Here is an 18,285-nt window from a genome sequence, read left to right on the forward strand (position 1 = left end):
AAGGCCAGATTTGTGCAGTGTACGACTGATTGTTGTCCTATGGACAGACTCTCCCACCTCAGCTGTAGATCTCTGCAGTTCATCCTGAGTGATCATGGACCTCTTGGCTGCATCTCTGATCAGTTTTCTTCTTGTTTGAGAAGAAAGTTTGGAAGGACGGCCGGGTCTTGGTAGATTTGCAGTGGTCTGATGCTCCTTCCATTTCAATATGATGGCTTGCACAGTGCTCCTTGAAATGTTTAAAGCTTGGGAAATCTTTTTGTATCCAAATCCGGCTTTAAACTTCTCCACAACAGTATCCTGGACCTGCCTGGTGTGTTCCTTGGTTTTCATAATGCTCTCTGCACTTTAAACAGAACCCTGAGACTATCACAGAGTAGGTGCATTTATATGGAGACTTGATTACACACATTTGGATTCTATTTATCATCATCGGTCATTTAGGACAACATTGGATCATTCAGAGATCCTCACTGAACTTCTGGAGTGAGTTTGCTGCAGTGAAAGTAAAGGGGCCGAATAATATGCACGCCCCACTTTTAAGTTTTTTATTTGTTAAAAAAGTTTAAATTATCCAATAAATGTTGTTCCACTTCACGATTGTGTCCCACTTGTTGTTGATTCTTGACAAAAAAATGTAATTTCATATCTTTATGTTTGAAGCCTGAAATGTGGCAAAAGGTTGCAAGATTCAAGGGGGCCGAATACTTTTGCAAGGCACTGTATATATATTTTTTTGTTATTTTGAGTTGTATCTACCTACCAAATATGAATGAAAAGTAAGGTAGTTCATAGCAGGGGTAAGCATTTTTGTGCTAATCAGTCACCTATGTATAACAGGTTACCATTGTAACTACGCAATAATAATACATGTACACCATTTTATTGCTGAGATCTCTATCAAAATGGTCATATACTGAAAAGTTTGATAGAGTTTTGATTAATTGTTTATCAAACAATATCATCATTTTCAATATTCTTGGTATTGTGCCTCCTAAATGGAGTTTTAGACACATATGATTTATGAAACCATTTCAATGATTTTTAAAGGCCAAAGTAAACACAATTTTACTTCAGCAGAATAGAATCACCGGTCACTGTTAATGGCATTGATTCGACAATTCAGCCAGAGTGAGAGTTGTTTAGCCATTGCCAAACTCCATTCTTAACCAAGTAGAAGCAGGATCTGCCTTAATAGCAAAGGTGAAAACTTGATCAGAATTGTCTGTAAGCAATGATGTAAACTTACCTTCAAAATTGCTTTGAATTCAATAGTTATTCAAGTCTCTGATGATGTTATTTTTTCAATGCTACTGTTGAAAAGTGATGTGAAATGACATGGGATGACTCAACTCTGTAAGAGGGTTTGATGTTATTGGCGAATGGTTGATGGATGGGTAATGTCCTCCCTCGATAATGTCTTTTGTACTGTACAAGGAACATCTCCGCGTCAAAATTTTAACAAGCGTCAACGGTTGTTTTTTGCTGGATGTTGCGTTACAGTAGGACACACTTATAGAGAATGTTCCCTCTAATTTTTCATTGGTCTGAACAGACACACAAGCTCCCTGAGCAAACGTAGGACCACTGTGAGCAACATCAGATGTGTACGCTGTGGCCACACAACAGTATCACGCCTGTTCAAAACCTTGGATCATAGCAAGTTACATGGCTTGTTAAAAGAATGAAAATACACCAGCAATTTGCATTAGTTTACCTTTAATGAGATGAGTACTATGTTATACTAGTATGTGAGAGTCCTACTATAACCATTGGAAGAGTCCTTCTTTGGCCTGGAAAAGGTCCAATTGGGGCAAAGGTGAGTTAATAATAAAACATAATGAACAACCACAACGGGAGTATATCAAACTCCCACATTAAAACTGTTCAGACAATAATGACACTCAAGATCCCTATTCTCCTTGTCTAAGCAGCTATACAGGACAGGTTAAAAAAAAAAAAAAAAAACACAGAAAAAAATCTCACTCAGTTTTACCGCTTGTTCTTCCGCTTGCACATACTGTACTCTGACAGCCATTCCATCTTAAAAGAACCGCATTTCTTTTTTACTTTGGTGAGTGTAGTATCGCTGCCCGTTCCTTTCACCATGATCAGGGAATAGCATTTGTGTTTCTTCTCCGCTGCACTGTTGTTGGATAGCTAACCTGCAAGGCACATATGGGCTCCACAGCGTGAGTGAAGTGAACTGTGTCACATTATTGGCTAGACACCTGTTGCTCATTGAGTTACGTTGCAAAATGATACAGAAAACAATTTTGTTGGTGTAATTAACTAGATTATATAAGTTCTAAAATTAGATATTAATTAATACTGTAGCGCTTGCAGCGGAATGTTGCTTCCATTAATCAGCATAGGAGTCTAGCTCATTTTTCACTCTTTATTTTTCTCTGCACCCACCCAGGTCATGCACCTCACAACTGTATAAAATAGTGGTGTAGTAACCCACCAATGAGAGCGTCGCGTTGGCATATGGAACGCACCAATAGGAGTGTCGCGTTGGCGTATCGAACGCCAACAGTAGTGCTAGTAACACTACAATACGTTTCTGTTGAATTTTATTTTGTGCGCTGCATCGATTTTCTGGTGCGTAGAGTTTGCGCAAGCAGTGCGTGATTGCGCACGCGCACAGCTTAGAGGGAACATTGCCCATTAATCACGCAATTTGACTTATCTTCAACTGTTTACTTTTCATCCGTTTCCGAAAATGAATACAGTAAATGTAATTTTCATTATTATATTGTATTTAACTGAGTTTTTTTCCATTTTTACCCTTTCCAATGTGACTTAGGATAGCATACAAGTACACTCTATTGACTAGCCATCATTCGCCATAACACACCTTTCTCTTTCTATTTAGGTGTCAGGAAATGGCCAGCAGAATGTGGAGAAGGCCCTGAAGCTCTTTGGTCAACTCATCAATAACAAAGTGTTCCTGCTCACCTTCATCCGAACTCTAGAGATGCAGCGCTCCTTTTCTATGAGAGACCGCGGCAACGTAGCTTCGCTTATCATGACGGCCTTACAGGGACGTCTGGAGTATGCTACAGATGTCCTCAAGCACCTTCTGTCAGACCTAATCGACCGAAACCTGGAGAGCAAGAACCATCCCAAGCTGCTGCTGCGCAGGTAAACCATCATGCACAATTTCAAAGTTAACAGTTGGTGAATTCCGTTGGTTTGACTTCATTTTGGCTGAACTTGAATGTTTATTTTGTTTGTTTTAACAACTTTTGTACTTGAAATTGTGTCTCCGCTGACGTGCAATCTATACACTAACAACAGGGCTGTGGCAGAGTAGTCACATGATGTGTCACTCTCTATAGGATGCGATTCAGGGAAAATAAACATAATCCTAAAGGCTCATTATGTATTTGTAGCCAACGTAGTCATTTTGATAGTAGGCTAATATAGCAAATATACTGTAAATACATACAACATGTGTTGCCTTCATCATAAAGGTTATTAAAGCTTTTATTTGTTTGTGGCTCCAGACATATTTATTTTTTCTTTAATTGGTCCAATATGGCTCTTTCAACATTTTGGGTTGCCGACCCCTGCTCCATATGTTTGCTAAGAAGAAGAAAGTGCAAACACATCCAGTAAATGCACTAGAATGCCTATAGAATTATAGAAGGTGACTTGACTACAGTCTTATACATCTTTTAATAGTGGGTGGAGCAGTTTCCTTCCCTCGAGTTTGGGTTAGCATACCCATAGCTAAACTCTGTCCGCTCATCACATGAGTAGAAAACATCTAAATTGTCTGCATAATTCCACATTCTGTTTTGTGCTGTGGCCTCGCTCTCAATGTCATTTTCACTTATCCTCCAGGTTTCAGCTCCTTATGAAACATTCACAAGTGGTTCAACTTGACTTCACAGCCCGCCCCACACCCTCGCTTCACTTCAGGTCTCCGGTGCACATTGTTTTCCGGAGGAAGCAATGCTTTTGCTAAAACTTTAAACACCTAGGAGGTCTTTGCTTCTTTGTGTCATCAGCACTTATGTGGGCCTGAAGTTTCTTGAATAGGTCTGGAGCAAAAATGCATGATTGGAAACATGTACAGTAAAGTGCATCTTATGATGTCGTTTACATTACTAATGAGCTGGGAAAGAAAGGCTATGTTAAAATTCACAACAATCTAGTAATTATGTGACCCTTTTCCCTATACAGTAGATGAGGTCAATCCCTTATTTACTGATTTTCGCTAACATTTTTCCAAAAGGAAATGCAATCGAACAGTTGCGAGGCTAATCTTTAATATCACAAAACCCCTTAATATTTTTACATGCTCGTCTCTCGTAAAAGTGTGAAAATATTTTCACCACTGTATTAAAAGACTAAACAGTCATGGGCAGTGTTGTCACTAACACATTACTTAGTAACGCATTATTGTAATCTCATTACTTTCTTTCATTAACAAATAATCTAACGCATCCATTTTTCCAAACCAGTAATCTAATTAAAGTGAGTTTCCTTAGCATCTGTGCATTACTATTTTGTTATTGCCTCATAATGTGTAATTGTGTAGAATGAAGAATATTGTAGTCATGTACGAAGAGCATTTTGAATAGAAAATTTTAGAAAGGTTTAACTGCTACGTGTTCGTTTCCATGGTAACCGCTCGTAGTTCTTCCTATATTGTTCTGGAGTCACACACGCTAAGTGCTTTGGGACTTACAAAGGCGTGTGCCAGCGCACGTGCACATTTGAGCCGAGTGCATCACCTGTTGAGATGTGCGAGGGAATGTTGATCTGTGTGCGTTCATGAATGAATGTATTTTTTCCTTCATTCTGGTTCCAGCGATAGGTTGGTGCCGATACATATGTGGCCGTTTCGTAGCTTTGCCCTGGCAACGGCTGGTAGTCGGCGACCATTGACAACATCATATTCGTGTTAAACATTTATCCCGTAAAATGAAGTGTTCGTTAGCATCTTTGGGTGTTGTAAGTCTGATTGAGTGTAAAGTGCTTAGTTGCCACCACATTTTGTGGCCAAATTGACCGCATGTGTGTACGGCGTACATCCGGGTTGTGCGCGCGCATCCACACCCGCCCCCACCTTTGTGTTTATTGCACTGTGCGATTCATTTGTGTGTTGTTGATTATTGTGCAGTCAATTTGCATTGTTTTATATTGGCATTGATATGCTGTTACCCTAACCCGAAATTCAGAATTTTTGACATTAGGCTTAATCTTCGAGTTAGCAGGGTTTAATTAGTTGGTGCAGTTAATTTCAACAAATTTTATGCAGTTTGTCAGTTATTTGTTACTTTCAGGGCTACAGAGTGGCTAAGCTAGAGCAAGTCAATGGTGGTTGAAATCAACTCCATCAACTAATTAAACCTCCGCTAATGCAAAGACTAAGCCCTATGTCTTCCTCTTTAAATTATTGGAAAGTCAATTACATGCGATTACATTTTTCTGTTGTCATTCTTATGTTGAAGCGGCAAATTGGTAAAAAGTAACCGAGAAATTATTTTTAAAGTAACTTAGTTGCCTTGATGATAAAGTAATCAATAAAGTAACTAGATTACTTTTTTGAGGCGTAATCAGTAATCATTAATTAAATTACTTTTTCAAGTACCGTATTTTTCAGACTACAAGTCGCACCTGGGTATAAGTCGCACCAGCCATAAAATGCCCAACGAAGAGAAAATATATATATATAAGTTGCACCGGAGTATAAGTCGCATTTTGGGGGACATTTACTTGATAAAATCCAACAGATAGAACAGATCTGTCATCTTGAAAGGCAATTTAATATAAAATACAATAGAGAACAACATGTTGAATAAGTGTACAGTGTATGAACAACGAAATGCGAATATACTGTCCTTACCAGGACGCTACGGCTCGGTTATGGCTGTACAGCGAGCTAAACTCCCAAATGACGATGCTTGACGTCCGTATAATTTGCGGAATCAATTTCGTCCTCGATACCAAACAAATTCGCGTCAACGTAAATAAATGATAATTAGGTGCTGTTACAGCAATGCCACAAACGGTTAGCATGCATTCACTAGCGTTAGCACATCGTTCAAACAACCACACAACTGGCTTTAAGTGTCCGATCGCGGTTGGAAAACACACAACAACAACAGAAAAGATGATACACACAGGCGTTGCCTCTGTAGAGATATTTTAAAAGCAAAAACAATGAACGTAGGTTCGCAGCCGTGTTTCTCTCTCGCTAACGCGCCCACTCACTCAAGCTGTGTAGCTGTCCGTCTTCTTCTGGTGTGTGAGCGGTCTTCTTCATGTAAACAAGTGCGAGTGCGCCCTCAAGTGGGCGTGAAAGCACCACAAACTAGAAGCATGCATTTCAATATAAAAAAGTCAATAATACAATTGAACACACATTGCCAAAGGCAGAACGCGAACGTGGCCATAGCTATTGAGATTTAGTCAGATAACTATAGCATAAAGAACATGATAACAAGTTTACCAAACCATCTGTGTCACTCCAAAACACCAAAATAACATGTAAAATGATATCATAATGTGTTAATAATTTAACACATAAGTCGCTCCTGAGTATAAATCGCACCCCCAGCCAAACAATGAAAAAAAAAACTGCGATTTATAGTCCGAAAAATACGGTAATCTGTGACAACACCGGTCATGGGAAGCTTACTGAGTGGAATTCAATTGATAAACCTTACCAATTGTCTTAGTTAGTTAACAGTATATTCGGCCTTACTGTAATTGATACATTGTGAGACATTTTGAAATGGATTTCTCAATAATTGTTTGACCTTCAGATTTTATTCAATTCTTGTGGCATATTCCCCCTTTGTTTTTCTTTAAAAGCAAAGCAGCTGGTTAGCTTTCAAATGCTTTCATTCTAATGTTAATGCTCCTTAAGCATCTCTGTTTGAAAAGGCCACATTGACAGTTGGAAAAATAAACAGGGGAGAGGACGAAAAAGGCGTAATAGACACAAGTGGACCAGGATTAAGCTGTTATTTCATATGACAGCAGGGCCTCACGCCAGCTCTCCGTTTTTATGATTGGTTCTTATTAGGAGCGCAGCAGTTCACAATCCTTGACCGCTGCCTGGAGGGCCTTTTAGTCTTCTTTTTTAATATATTTTTCTTTCCGCCGGTTTGTTGAGATTCCCGCGGATTAGCGATTAGACATGGCTGAGTGCCGCCTTGTCCTCACCATCGCCGTTGACACACACACTCCTATGCCAACAATCCATGTTATATACTTTTCTTTTCCAATCAGAACAAAAAGAAATTTTCTGTAGCTTAATTATACCGGTAATTATCTCTTTCACATACTCTATTGTTCTCATTCAATCTTCAGATATACTGTAATTATATTCTTCACACTGCCATTTTATGTTTATCATTCATCTCTTTGTCCCCATGCATTCATTTGCAGAGGTGCATCAAGCCTATTTAGGTCCAGTGCAGAGCTTTGTTTTGGTGAGCAGGAATTGGTGTCTATGAATTATTGCTGAGAAGTACCTACTGGACATAAACGGTACAGGAAGAACCCCCAATTCTCTCATTTTAAAGCTGCTTGAATGTGCATCCATAAGACAATATGGTCACTCAATTTCATACTAAGTGTTTATTGTCAACATGGATCCTTAAATAGGCAATATTTAACCATAAAGTAGCAAAAGTGCTTGTTTGGAATTCTTCCAACAAAGCCTCGCATTTGAGCATATATCCACACGCGGCTCTTTTCTTAGAGTAATGTGAAGTGATTGTATTAATGTCCAATCTAGATCTGGACATTCAAAATGTAGGTATTACCCTCTTGCACAATTATTTTGCATGCCTTTACAGAAAACATTGGGAATTGGCAAAAACAGTAATTTTATCCTCAATGAAGTGTACCTGTTTGGTAAAATTGGTGGGATATAAAACACAGGTTTTGCATCTAGAACCGAGTTGAAAATATTTAAAATTTCCCCAATGTTTCATTTAGTAGTTTAAAAAATTTAAGAGGGTCGTAGAGATGTATTTACATTCTATTATCCTTTTTTTGTTGGAATGATGTTGGAATCAACAAAACAAAACAAAAAAGAAAACTGTAAAGTGGATGTGGCCGTCTCGATTGTTTTGGGGACTAAAGTAATTGAATAGTGCCCTCTCAATCTCTCAATATCTTAGCTTCAACAACTACTGAGCTCCTCCATCCCGACAGTACTTCTCATCAGACGCTAGTCCGATTTTTAAATCAGGGCACAAATGGCTGCTTGTATGGAACCCACTATACGGTAACATGCTTGAGGTAGCAGGATTCAAAAATCACTAAATGTTTGTAAGCACTGTATTTTGCAGGTGCTCATACTTTGTTTGCACAATTAGCAAACTAGTTTCCAGCCTGCCCCCAGTAGAATCGTTTTTGCTGTTATTACTCTGACTGGTGAAGAACGTACCGGTATAGAAAAGTCCACCTTGAGTAATTTTGCAGTTTTACCCAGCATAATGTTATTTTAATGGAATTACAGAACATTGCTTCAATCACCTAGAGTCCTTTAAATCTTACATTATGTTTTTTTCTCCTCAGCATTTTTGTAATGAGTTTTCCCGCCCATGCAGAGCAATGGAGTACGATGTTATTAATTGCAAGAGCATTGTTTCATTAGTTTCTCTAAGGGAACCCCCCCCCCCCACCCCCCAATCCTCACCGCACCCTAGCTGCCATTAGGAGAGAGGGGAGCGTGTGAGACTACTCCTTAGTGCTGTGTTTGATAATGAAATCCGGATGTTCGTTAATGAAAGTCAATTAATGGGAAGAAGTGGATGAGGAGAAGGTGAAGAACAAAATGTGTTTTCCCCTCATCCCCATCATTTTAAAGTAAAGATACAGTCTGAAGGAGTCGGCAAAGCCCCCGCACTAAAGCCTTTATTTGACTTCTGTCTTTGGGACTTGCTGAGCTTATTAAAATGCTTAATGGGTTCCATTAACTTCCAACACATTCAAGTCTCATACCAGTCGGGAGTAGGACAAGACAAGAGGGAAATGGGGAGCCTAGGTGGGTGTAGGTGGGGGACCTGGGAAGAGCATATAGTGAAGAGTTATTGTGGATTTTTCACAAAAATAAAATACAGTTCATTAAAAAAGTATATCATCTACCATTAGCAAGGTATATGTAAATGAGATCATAAAAAGCAAGAAGGATTTACATGTATGAAACCTGAGGTAGGATGAGTCATTATTTGTTATCTATTTTTTTAAATGAAGTAAACGATCTAATTTGATGTATTAAATATGGTTCTGAAAGTCACTGAGTCGAGACCTACATTCGACTGATTTAGGGACAGACAGCATGAGTTCAGCTCATACTCAGACACTGTGAGTTCCAGTATGTTTCTTGTTTCTCTATGTGCAGCCAGTTCAGGGTGCTGTCTGTCTTTCACCCAAAGTCAGCTGTGATAGGCTCCAGCACCCTGCAACCCAGAGCAGGAAAAGCAGTGTTGCGAATGCACGGCTGGATGGAATACTGTTCAGGTTTACATTACCTGGAATTTTATTAATACTATGCAACATTTTGAGGTAAAATGTCACTGGTGAGTTCTTTTTTTAAAAGAACATTTTCTTATAATATTGTTTTTTTTCAAGTGCCTAATAGTGTAATTTGAATCTCGTTAAAAATAAGTGTTTTACCTGATGATTCACATTTCCTTTAAAGCACGGTGCACATTCTCTTCCATTTTAGAAATTTAGAAAACCAACACAAACACAGGGAGAACATGCAAACTCTACAGAGATTCAACCAGAACCACCCGACTCTGAGGCAGACATGTTACCCACATCATATTCCCTCTTCCCATAATATTTGAGTTTCTGCTGGAATAACCAGCCATAGGAGTCATTTTACAGTTTTCATGCTCAATCAACCGAAAGCAGCCATGAGTTAGGAGGGGTGAAGTCGATGGGTATCAGAACCCCCCTGACAATGGGCGTTGGGGGGGAGTGAGTATATCAGTGGAAATGAAAGAGCGTTTTGGCAGTGGTCAGGCGTTACCTGGCTTTGAGTGCACTTGTCATTCAACAGCTGAGGCTTGTCACAGCTGCAATGTCTCACTGTGCTCAGCCATGCATTCGTGCACACACGTGCACACCTACACACAAATGCCCTTACCGGTTCCTTTCAGCAACTACACGCACAGAAGTTGACGGAAGTTCACAAGCAACAACAGGAAGGCGCCCGAAGGCTCCAACTCTACCTTACAATGAATTATGGATCTCTTCTACTTTGTAAAAACTTCTGACCGGCACGGTTTTGTTCTTTTTCTGCCCTTTGTTATCCCCGTAGAACGGAGTCTGTTGCAGAGAAGATGCTCACCAATTGGTTCGCCTTCCTTTTGCACAGGTTTCTAAAGGTTGGTATGAACTCCATTCACACACACATGGATATTGCAGACTAAATTAAATAATGGAAATCTCAATGTCTATTTGTAGTGTTACTGGAGTGCATGAGGCTTTTTCTACTTTTATGAGATCACTGTTTTTTATTATTTTTGTTTCATAACATAGTACAACAATATACTAATGCGATATTACAATTTATTTGAATGGGATACATTTTAACAGTGATAGAATGAATTTTTGCTTAAGAAATATGGCAATTCTATTCACTTATTATAAGGGGTTATTTGACAACTCTAATTGTGTTTTTGTTTTATTTTGGTGTCTTGTTCAATAGATGGAAAAATGGAAATAAAGAGTAGTACTTTTAATTTAAAAAATGTATCCTTCTAATGTGAATATAGATGTCTCATTAACTCTTTCATTGCCACTGACAATGGTAGACATCAAATCCATTTGAACTGGGAGGGCTGACAGTTAATGATCATGTTATGCCAGCCCCTCTCATTTAAAATGGGTTGTATATCTATGGTCATGAATGACAGTCAATGAGTAAAATTTTACACACCATTGAGTGCAATTTGGGTTCATAGGCATGTATACCTCATTACAGTACTAGCACATTGGTAATTGCATTTGATGAAAGCACTCAAAACTTTATATGGTGGGGGCTGGCTAGATGTCAAGTATATCACTGGACCCCATTTTAGGTATGCCCAAAGAAATAAGGAAACCTGAAATGGTGACAACCTATCAGCATCGTGCTATTTTGTGCTTCTCAATCTTTGCATAATTTCAACAATTATCTGCAATTATGTGCAGTGTAATGTATTTATATACAAATCTCTATTCACTTTACAAGGTCTTTATAGTGTATGATTACTACTGGCTTTTCATGAACCCTCTTTATGTGTGTTGGCAGGAGTGCGCTGGTGAACCTCTGTTCATGCTCTACTGCGCCATCAAGCAGCAGATGGAGAAAGGCCCCATCGACGCCATCACTGGAGAGGCCCGCTACTCTCTGAGCGAGGACAAGTTGATCCGCCAGCAGATCGAATACAAAACGCTGGTAGGTTAACGAAAAGAAAGTATTGTGCTTTTTTACACCTCTACTGACCGTGTCCACAAGTATAGAGATATTTTTTCTTTTATCCGTACTAAGGAAATGACTTGTCTTTTTCAATGTGATGTTCTTAGATCTCGTTTGTATCCTTCATGCTGCTGACTATCTCATCATCACCCTAAGTTGACAAGTCACTTTTGATTGATCTTGCAGTAGCACATTCAAAAAGCGTTTCTGACTAAAAGTTATTTTAAAGAGGGAGTTGGCCATTTACCCCTTGTGAGAGGAAAATTGACTAATGATTCCACTAGCTTCCTTCTGGTATAACATCAGGCCTCGCTGAGGAGATTAGTCTGCACACACACTTGAACAAATCATGGCCAGAAGCAAGTAGCACGTGAAATGGCAACGCTCGGATTACGCCGATTGGAAATTTGCCTCATTATGTGCTAATGCGCCAGCAGAGCTGGAAATTGGTGTTTCGCCGAAGGTGTGAAATGTAATTTCAGGAGACTGGCGCAAGTGGAAATGGTTTCTCCAGGCCGCCTTCATGCTCACACTAAGTCCAGAGCTGGACACATTGCAGCCTCTTAGGCTAGTCACATGCAGTAAAAATCAGACATGTTTTTACTGCCGTTTGTGTGAACAGCACAAACTACAATCCAACCTTTGAAGTTCAAGATAGCCTGTTATTGTTGACCTTGGATTTAAAAAGAAATATCGCAACAACAGAGATAATTATTCATTCATTCATTAATCTTTCGTGACACTTTTCCCTACACGGGTTATGAGAAACAATGGAAATAGAATTAAAGGAAACACTGATATCATCGTATCTTTATCAACTCAATGGGTTGTTGAATTTAGGTCCAAACTTTAACATGTTCAGTTTTATTTTTACTTTTTCTTATTCTGTCACGTTTTTTAAGGGGTACACACTTTACGAATGTGTAGTTGGTTTTTGTAGCATCTTTTTAGGATTTGTTTACACTGCAGTTCAAATATGTTTCTTTTGCCTAAATGTGATTCTTATCTGATTTTTTAGAACAGTGCAATTGAAAAACGTTTTTTTTATCAAATCTGACCCAAACTGCATTGGTATGTGGACATACAATAAAATGGATATTTTATTAGGTGCAAGTGCAGTACATGCAAAAAACATCACAATTGTTAAAGACGTGAAAGAATGATGCTTTAGAATTGATAAATATGGACAGAGCAGTCGCAAATTGGCTGAAGAAACTCTGTGCTCAACGGATGTCCCTCAAGGGGTAGCGGACAAAAGCGACAGCGTCCGGAAGCGTACCTCTGTGTCACTTCAAGCACGAAATCCTTGAACTTGCCTGAAATGTAACTGTACTGACAATTACACCTGCGGTTATATTTATTTCCGTAAAGAAACTGTGTCATGTGACCTCTTGTTTTTGTTGTTTTTGTTCCCATCCCTTCACAGACATATTTGCTTTACATTCTTATTTATAGTGTGAATAGCTACATAGAAATAGAAGATTTAAAAAGAAAATCCGCATTGCGCGAGCATGGTCTGTCTGCACCACATGGTCTATTTACGCTCAGCCAAGAATATTGTACGGTTTACATTCTGCGGCAATGTACTTGATAAAGTAGAGTTTACAAAAAAATATTAATCTGTGAAAGTCTGAATTTGGTTTCTAACCATTATTGTATTGACAAAAATATGAATTGAAGGATAAATGACTTAATTTGTCAATTACAATGTATTGTAAGCATTGCACTAAATGAAACGCAACCATTGCTGGAGTGACAATTGTAGCAAGGGTGCATGGCAAATTGTTCATACTGGAGACTGTTGTTGGTTGATCATTGTTGACAAATTTAAAAAGTATGAAGTGACTCAACCACCAAACTTGACCCTGCACTTCCTCCTCAGAGTGATTTTCTTATCTCCAATCTATCTTCTTTCAGATCCTCAACTGTGTAAACCCGGACAACGAGAACAGTCCCGAGATTCCAGTCAAAGTACTGAATTGTGACACCATCACCCAAGTGAAGGAGAAGATCCTGGACGCTGTCTACAAGAACATGCCCTACTCTCAGCGACCGCGTGCTGTCGACATGGACCTCGGTATGACACACACACATGCCCTATGGCGCTTATCTTGATGGTGCTACACAACAGTTGTACCACCATAGTTAGGGGAAAACATAATTTAAAAGATAATACAGTACACTGATCTGGTTCGTATGCAGGCAGCTACCAGGTGTGCACATTATCTTTGAATGGACCATATAGTTTTTAATGACATCTCAAAATCAATACGGTTGACTTATAATCCCTGTCAAACAGTCTGAGACTGACTTAAAGTGTCTTGTCATGTTGTCAGAGTGGCGCCAAGGACGGATGGCTCGTGTAGTGCTGCAGGATGAAGACATCACCACCAAGATAGAAAGTGACTGGAAGCGGCTGAACACACTCTTGCACTACCAGGTGAGTGTACCATGGTTGTTGGATAAAAAGGAATATTTGTATAGTAGGTCTCAAGTATTTCAGCTCAAAGATGCAAAGTGCCTCCCCTGACTGTAAATGAAAATTTCAATGTCAAAATGTTTGCCAAAATATTTGTCTATGGCTTTTGGAAGTAGTTTTAGTTCTACATGCACAACAGCATTAAGCAACACTTTTCAGAATGTGAGGCGTGGGGTATTTGTAGCATCTTGAGAGAGTAAAGTTTCCGAGTTAATTTTAGGTGTGCGCTCTTTGGATATATTTTGTCTTTTTTAAATTCATTAACTAGAAATTACTGTAATTTTCCGAATATAAGGCACACCTGTGTATAATGCGCACCCCAAATTTACTTGTAAAATCTAGGGGAATTTATTGTACCCGTTTATAATGCGCACCCTAATTTTAGCACCAATAAATAGAAGAATACAAGGAAACAGAGCTCGTGTACAGATACAGAAATTTCATTTTACTGAATGGTGAAACACAACACAAGCATAGCATATTGGTAGTTCAAAACATTACCATAAACTGACAATATTTATGGTGATAATATGATTTGACAACTTCTCCAACTTACCAGAATCTAGGAGAAAACAAAACAGATGTGACTTTTCTTTTAAAGGCTGCTGTATAACTTGCTCGTTTCATCATGATGAATAAATGTTTCTTCCATGGATTGATACGGTAAAATGAAAGTGAGAATGTAAGTCGGAAATCCGAGAGAGCTAATCGCTGTCGACACGACAGTAACAATAGGAACTATTGTTATTTGGGTTTGAGTTTCCCGAGGGACAGATATAGTTGATGGACACACACAGGAAGTCTGTGTTGTTACGTTTGTTATGGTCCGAGTTGCTGAGCTGCAATAAACGTTGACTCAAATGAGTTCAAGAAACTAAATTTTGTGCTTTATGAAGAGTGAAAAAAGCAGAATTTAACACAGACGAAATCATTCTGCCGATCAGAGTGAAGTATTACTGAAACAAAATGGTGACGTCACGTACCGTAATGATCGGCAACTGATCGCCGCATACGTTTATTCAACACAACGTGGCCGTGTCAATTAAAAAAAAAACGTTTTTTATGTGTATATATATATATATATATATATATATATATATATATATATATATATATATATATATATATATATATATATATATATATATACAGTATAATGTACAGTATATATATATACAGTATAATATACAGTATAATATACAGTGGGGAGAACAAGTATTTGATACACTGCCAATGGGAAAACCCATTGGCAGTGTATCAAATACTTGTTCTCCCCACTGTATATATATTTCTGTCTCCATCCATGTACCCGTTTATAATGCGCACCATGATTTTACAAGTTGATTTTGGGGAAAAGTGCGCGTTATATTCGGGAAATTACGGTATGTATTGTTAAGTGAGGAAAAGGAATACATTTTCATAGACTTCATAATATATTGACATGACACGGAGCGCAGGGCCGAACCGTAGGGGGCCTAGGCCTATTTTAAAAAACTTCAAATCCAAATATTTTCAAAACCAAAGCTACTGCCGACCTAAAACCAAAACAGGCACCTACCTTAGCCATATATGAGTCTCCATGAGCAACGGCATCAAAAATTCAAAGTCGTTCCGTTATGAAATACTGATTAATTATTCTTATATTAGTATGACAAAGCTTAAAATGGCTATAAAATTCTCAGATTTTACACTAGATGCACAAAAATCACCAATTGCAGGTGGCAGCTATATCACCTATATATTTTCAGGATCAATACTAATATTTAACATATCAAATAACTTTTTGCCCAAAATAGCAACTTTTTTTTTTTTTTTTTACTGCAAGTTTTTAACAGCTAACAAATCACTCAATTTTCCCATCAGACACTTAATACTTGAGGAAAACATGCAGAATAAATTATAAATAATTTATAAATAGATTATTAATAAATTCTATATACAATCACAACTTATGATAGAATACAATAGCCCTCTATTGTCATTATACAGTTGTACAATGAAAATGTGGAGCATCTCCCTTTACAGTGCAGGATAAGATAAGTTAAAATCTCAAAAGTGACTTGCAAGTATAAAGTATGAAATCTAAATGAATGTAAATATAAATTGTGTTTGAGTCCTATAACTCAGGCAGTGCAAATAATCGATGCGGTGTTACCAGGATGTGAGCTTTGTCTTTCAACAATCACGTAGCCTTTTTCTATGCCTTGCATTTTCTGGTCAGCTTCCTCGACTCGTACAAGTCCCTGTTCCTCGCCGTCTCCTTTCTGCCCTCCTCAACTCTGCTCCTTTCACTGCTGGCCGGCCACTCCAAGGCCTTGTTCTTCCTGGCTTCTGAAGTCATATCCTTGGAGAAGTTTGCACCAAAACAGTTGAAGAGGGACAGCCAGGAAGTCCAGCAGGTGCTCTTGTGTTTCCTGCACATTAGCAAGTCCCACAACGACATTCCGAAGGACGCCATGTGGCCGTCTCCAGCTCTATGTTGTCCTAATAATGCTAGTCTGTTAGTGAATGTAGTTAGTGGCCGCCTGACGTAAACGGAGCTTTTCCGGTGAAAATTCTTGTGAATAAATGCTTAAATCCCCGAATTTTTCATAGATTTGGACGTAAAACAGTCTTTATTCCTGGTAAGAAGCAAAAAAAAAAAACTGCAGTTAGCGTTTATTTTACGTAAATATGTCGAAGTACAATGCTAGTCTGTTAGTGAATGAGGCTTGCGGCCGCCTGACGTTAACAGAGCTTTTCCGGTGAAAATTCTTGTGAATAAATGCTTAAATCCCCGAATTCTTTATAGATATGGATGTAAAACAGTCTTGATTCTTGGTTAAAAGTAAAAAAAAACGTGCAGTTACCGTTTAATTTATGTAAATATGGTGAACTATGATGCCAATGCAGTAGCGGCTAATTTCTCCCATTGTTTTTTTCACAATGTATAAAAATGCATGCATGGTACGAAAAATATAATGATTGCCTTGAATCCTCGAACAAATCACTCCTGAGACAATCCTTTCTGTTTGTATGCGGTACAGCTTTCGTACTTTTCACAAATCAAGCTGAAATCCAGCTTGGGCTGGCCACACGTGCTGTCTGTGAATGACTCCTACTATAGACCCTACTCACCAACGTCACAGAATGACGTGTCGGTGTATCCAGCCGCCATATTGTCCGTCTTTGTTTATCCGTATTCTCAATAGTTTCAATTTGTCGTGCAATTTATAGTGCAATTCATGGAAGCCCCGGTGCTTTCAGACGCTGTAAACTCATTGGATGCGTTGCAGAAAAGACGTTATGTGGAAAAGCTTCAGTCTATCCATTCGCCAGATCCATATTTGATGCCTAAATCGATATTTTTCCACCCGCTGTCTTCGCCCTCTCTGCCTGACATCTGCTACCCTGATATCTACAACTATCCTGTCCACACAAAATCAGCCTATTCTCACGAAAGTTTGAAAAACTTTAAGAGCAGCACTCTAAGCAACATTACCCTGTGTGACCCTTTACTTCCAATTTTCTAAAACAGCGACAATCAATAAAAAAAAAAAGTTGACTGCGATGGCCGACGCTTCAAGGATAGGGGGATATTGGACTATTTCTTCAATAAAACACGCAACAACTGTGTCTGCCTCATTTGCAAAGAGACAGTCGCTGTTTTCAAAGAGTTCAATGTGACGCGATAATGATATTACCGAACAAGACACGCTGACATGTACGACAACATTACAGGGAAGATACGGAGCGAGAAATTATAGCAACTTGAAGTTAGTTTAATTTCACAGCAGCAGTATTTCGCAAGAGCCCGAGTGTCGAAAGAGAACGCCACAAAGACGAGACTATTGAAATTATGAATTTAAAAAAATAATAAAGCAAATGTGACACACAGAAGGGCTTGCTAAAATGTGTTTAAATATATTGTTCTATGTAAATCAGCCAAGGTAGCCCCCCGCATTTTTACCACACCAAATCTGGCCCCCTTTGCAAAAGGTTTGGACACACCTGTTTAACTGATGATCCATAGACGAGGCCAGCTTCTTTCACTTGGTACCAGCTAAATATTATTCAAAATGTAATGATGGTGGAAGAAATAAGCATCTTGAATTTGAAACTGTATGTTGTCGGCGATTAGCCTCGCAATGATCTTAATTGTGGTTGTCAGCCCAAAACCCTCTAAATATATATTAAATGCTCTTACCAGATATAAAATGACAACTACATAATCTGTGGTAATCGTTTGGAGCCCAGTTTTCTCGTCGAATTGCAGCAGTCCATCTCGCTGTCCTCTCCGGGTCTCTCGGAATACGGTAGAACTTCAAGTATCTCCGTCTATCTTCTCTGTTATTGCAACCAACCGCCACACACGCCT

General features: G+C 38.7%; 1 protein-coding gene across 1 annotated transcript in view; it reads left to right on the forward strand.

Annotated features, from left to right (window-relative positions):
• plxna2 (plexin A2) overlaps positions 1–18,285 on the forward strand; it is a 321,401-nt gene that overhangs the window by 280,619 nt on the left and 22,497 nt on the right. The window contains exons 22-26 of the mRNA XM_057828893.1: positions 2,879–3,147; positions 10,307–10,373; positions 11,282–11,428; positions 13,367–13,526; positions 13,786–13,889. Of these exons, the coding sequence (XP_057684876.1) occupies positions 2,879–3,147; positions 10,307–10,373; positions 11,282–11,428; positions 13,367–13,526; positions 13,786–13,889 (747 nt within the window). The remainder of the gene's footprint in view (positions 1–2,878; positions 3,148–10,306; positions 10,374–11,281; positions 11,429–13,366; positions 13,527–13,785; positions 13,890–18,285) is intronic.

Source organism: Corythoichthys intestinalis, chromosome 2, assembly GCF_030265065.1.
Source record: "Corythoichthys intestinalis isolate RoL2023-P3 chromosome 2, ASM3026506v1, whole genome shotgun sequence".
NCBI lineage: Eukaryota > Metazoa > Chordata > Actinopteri > Syngnathiformes > Syngnathidae > Corythoichthys > Corythoichthys intestinalis.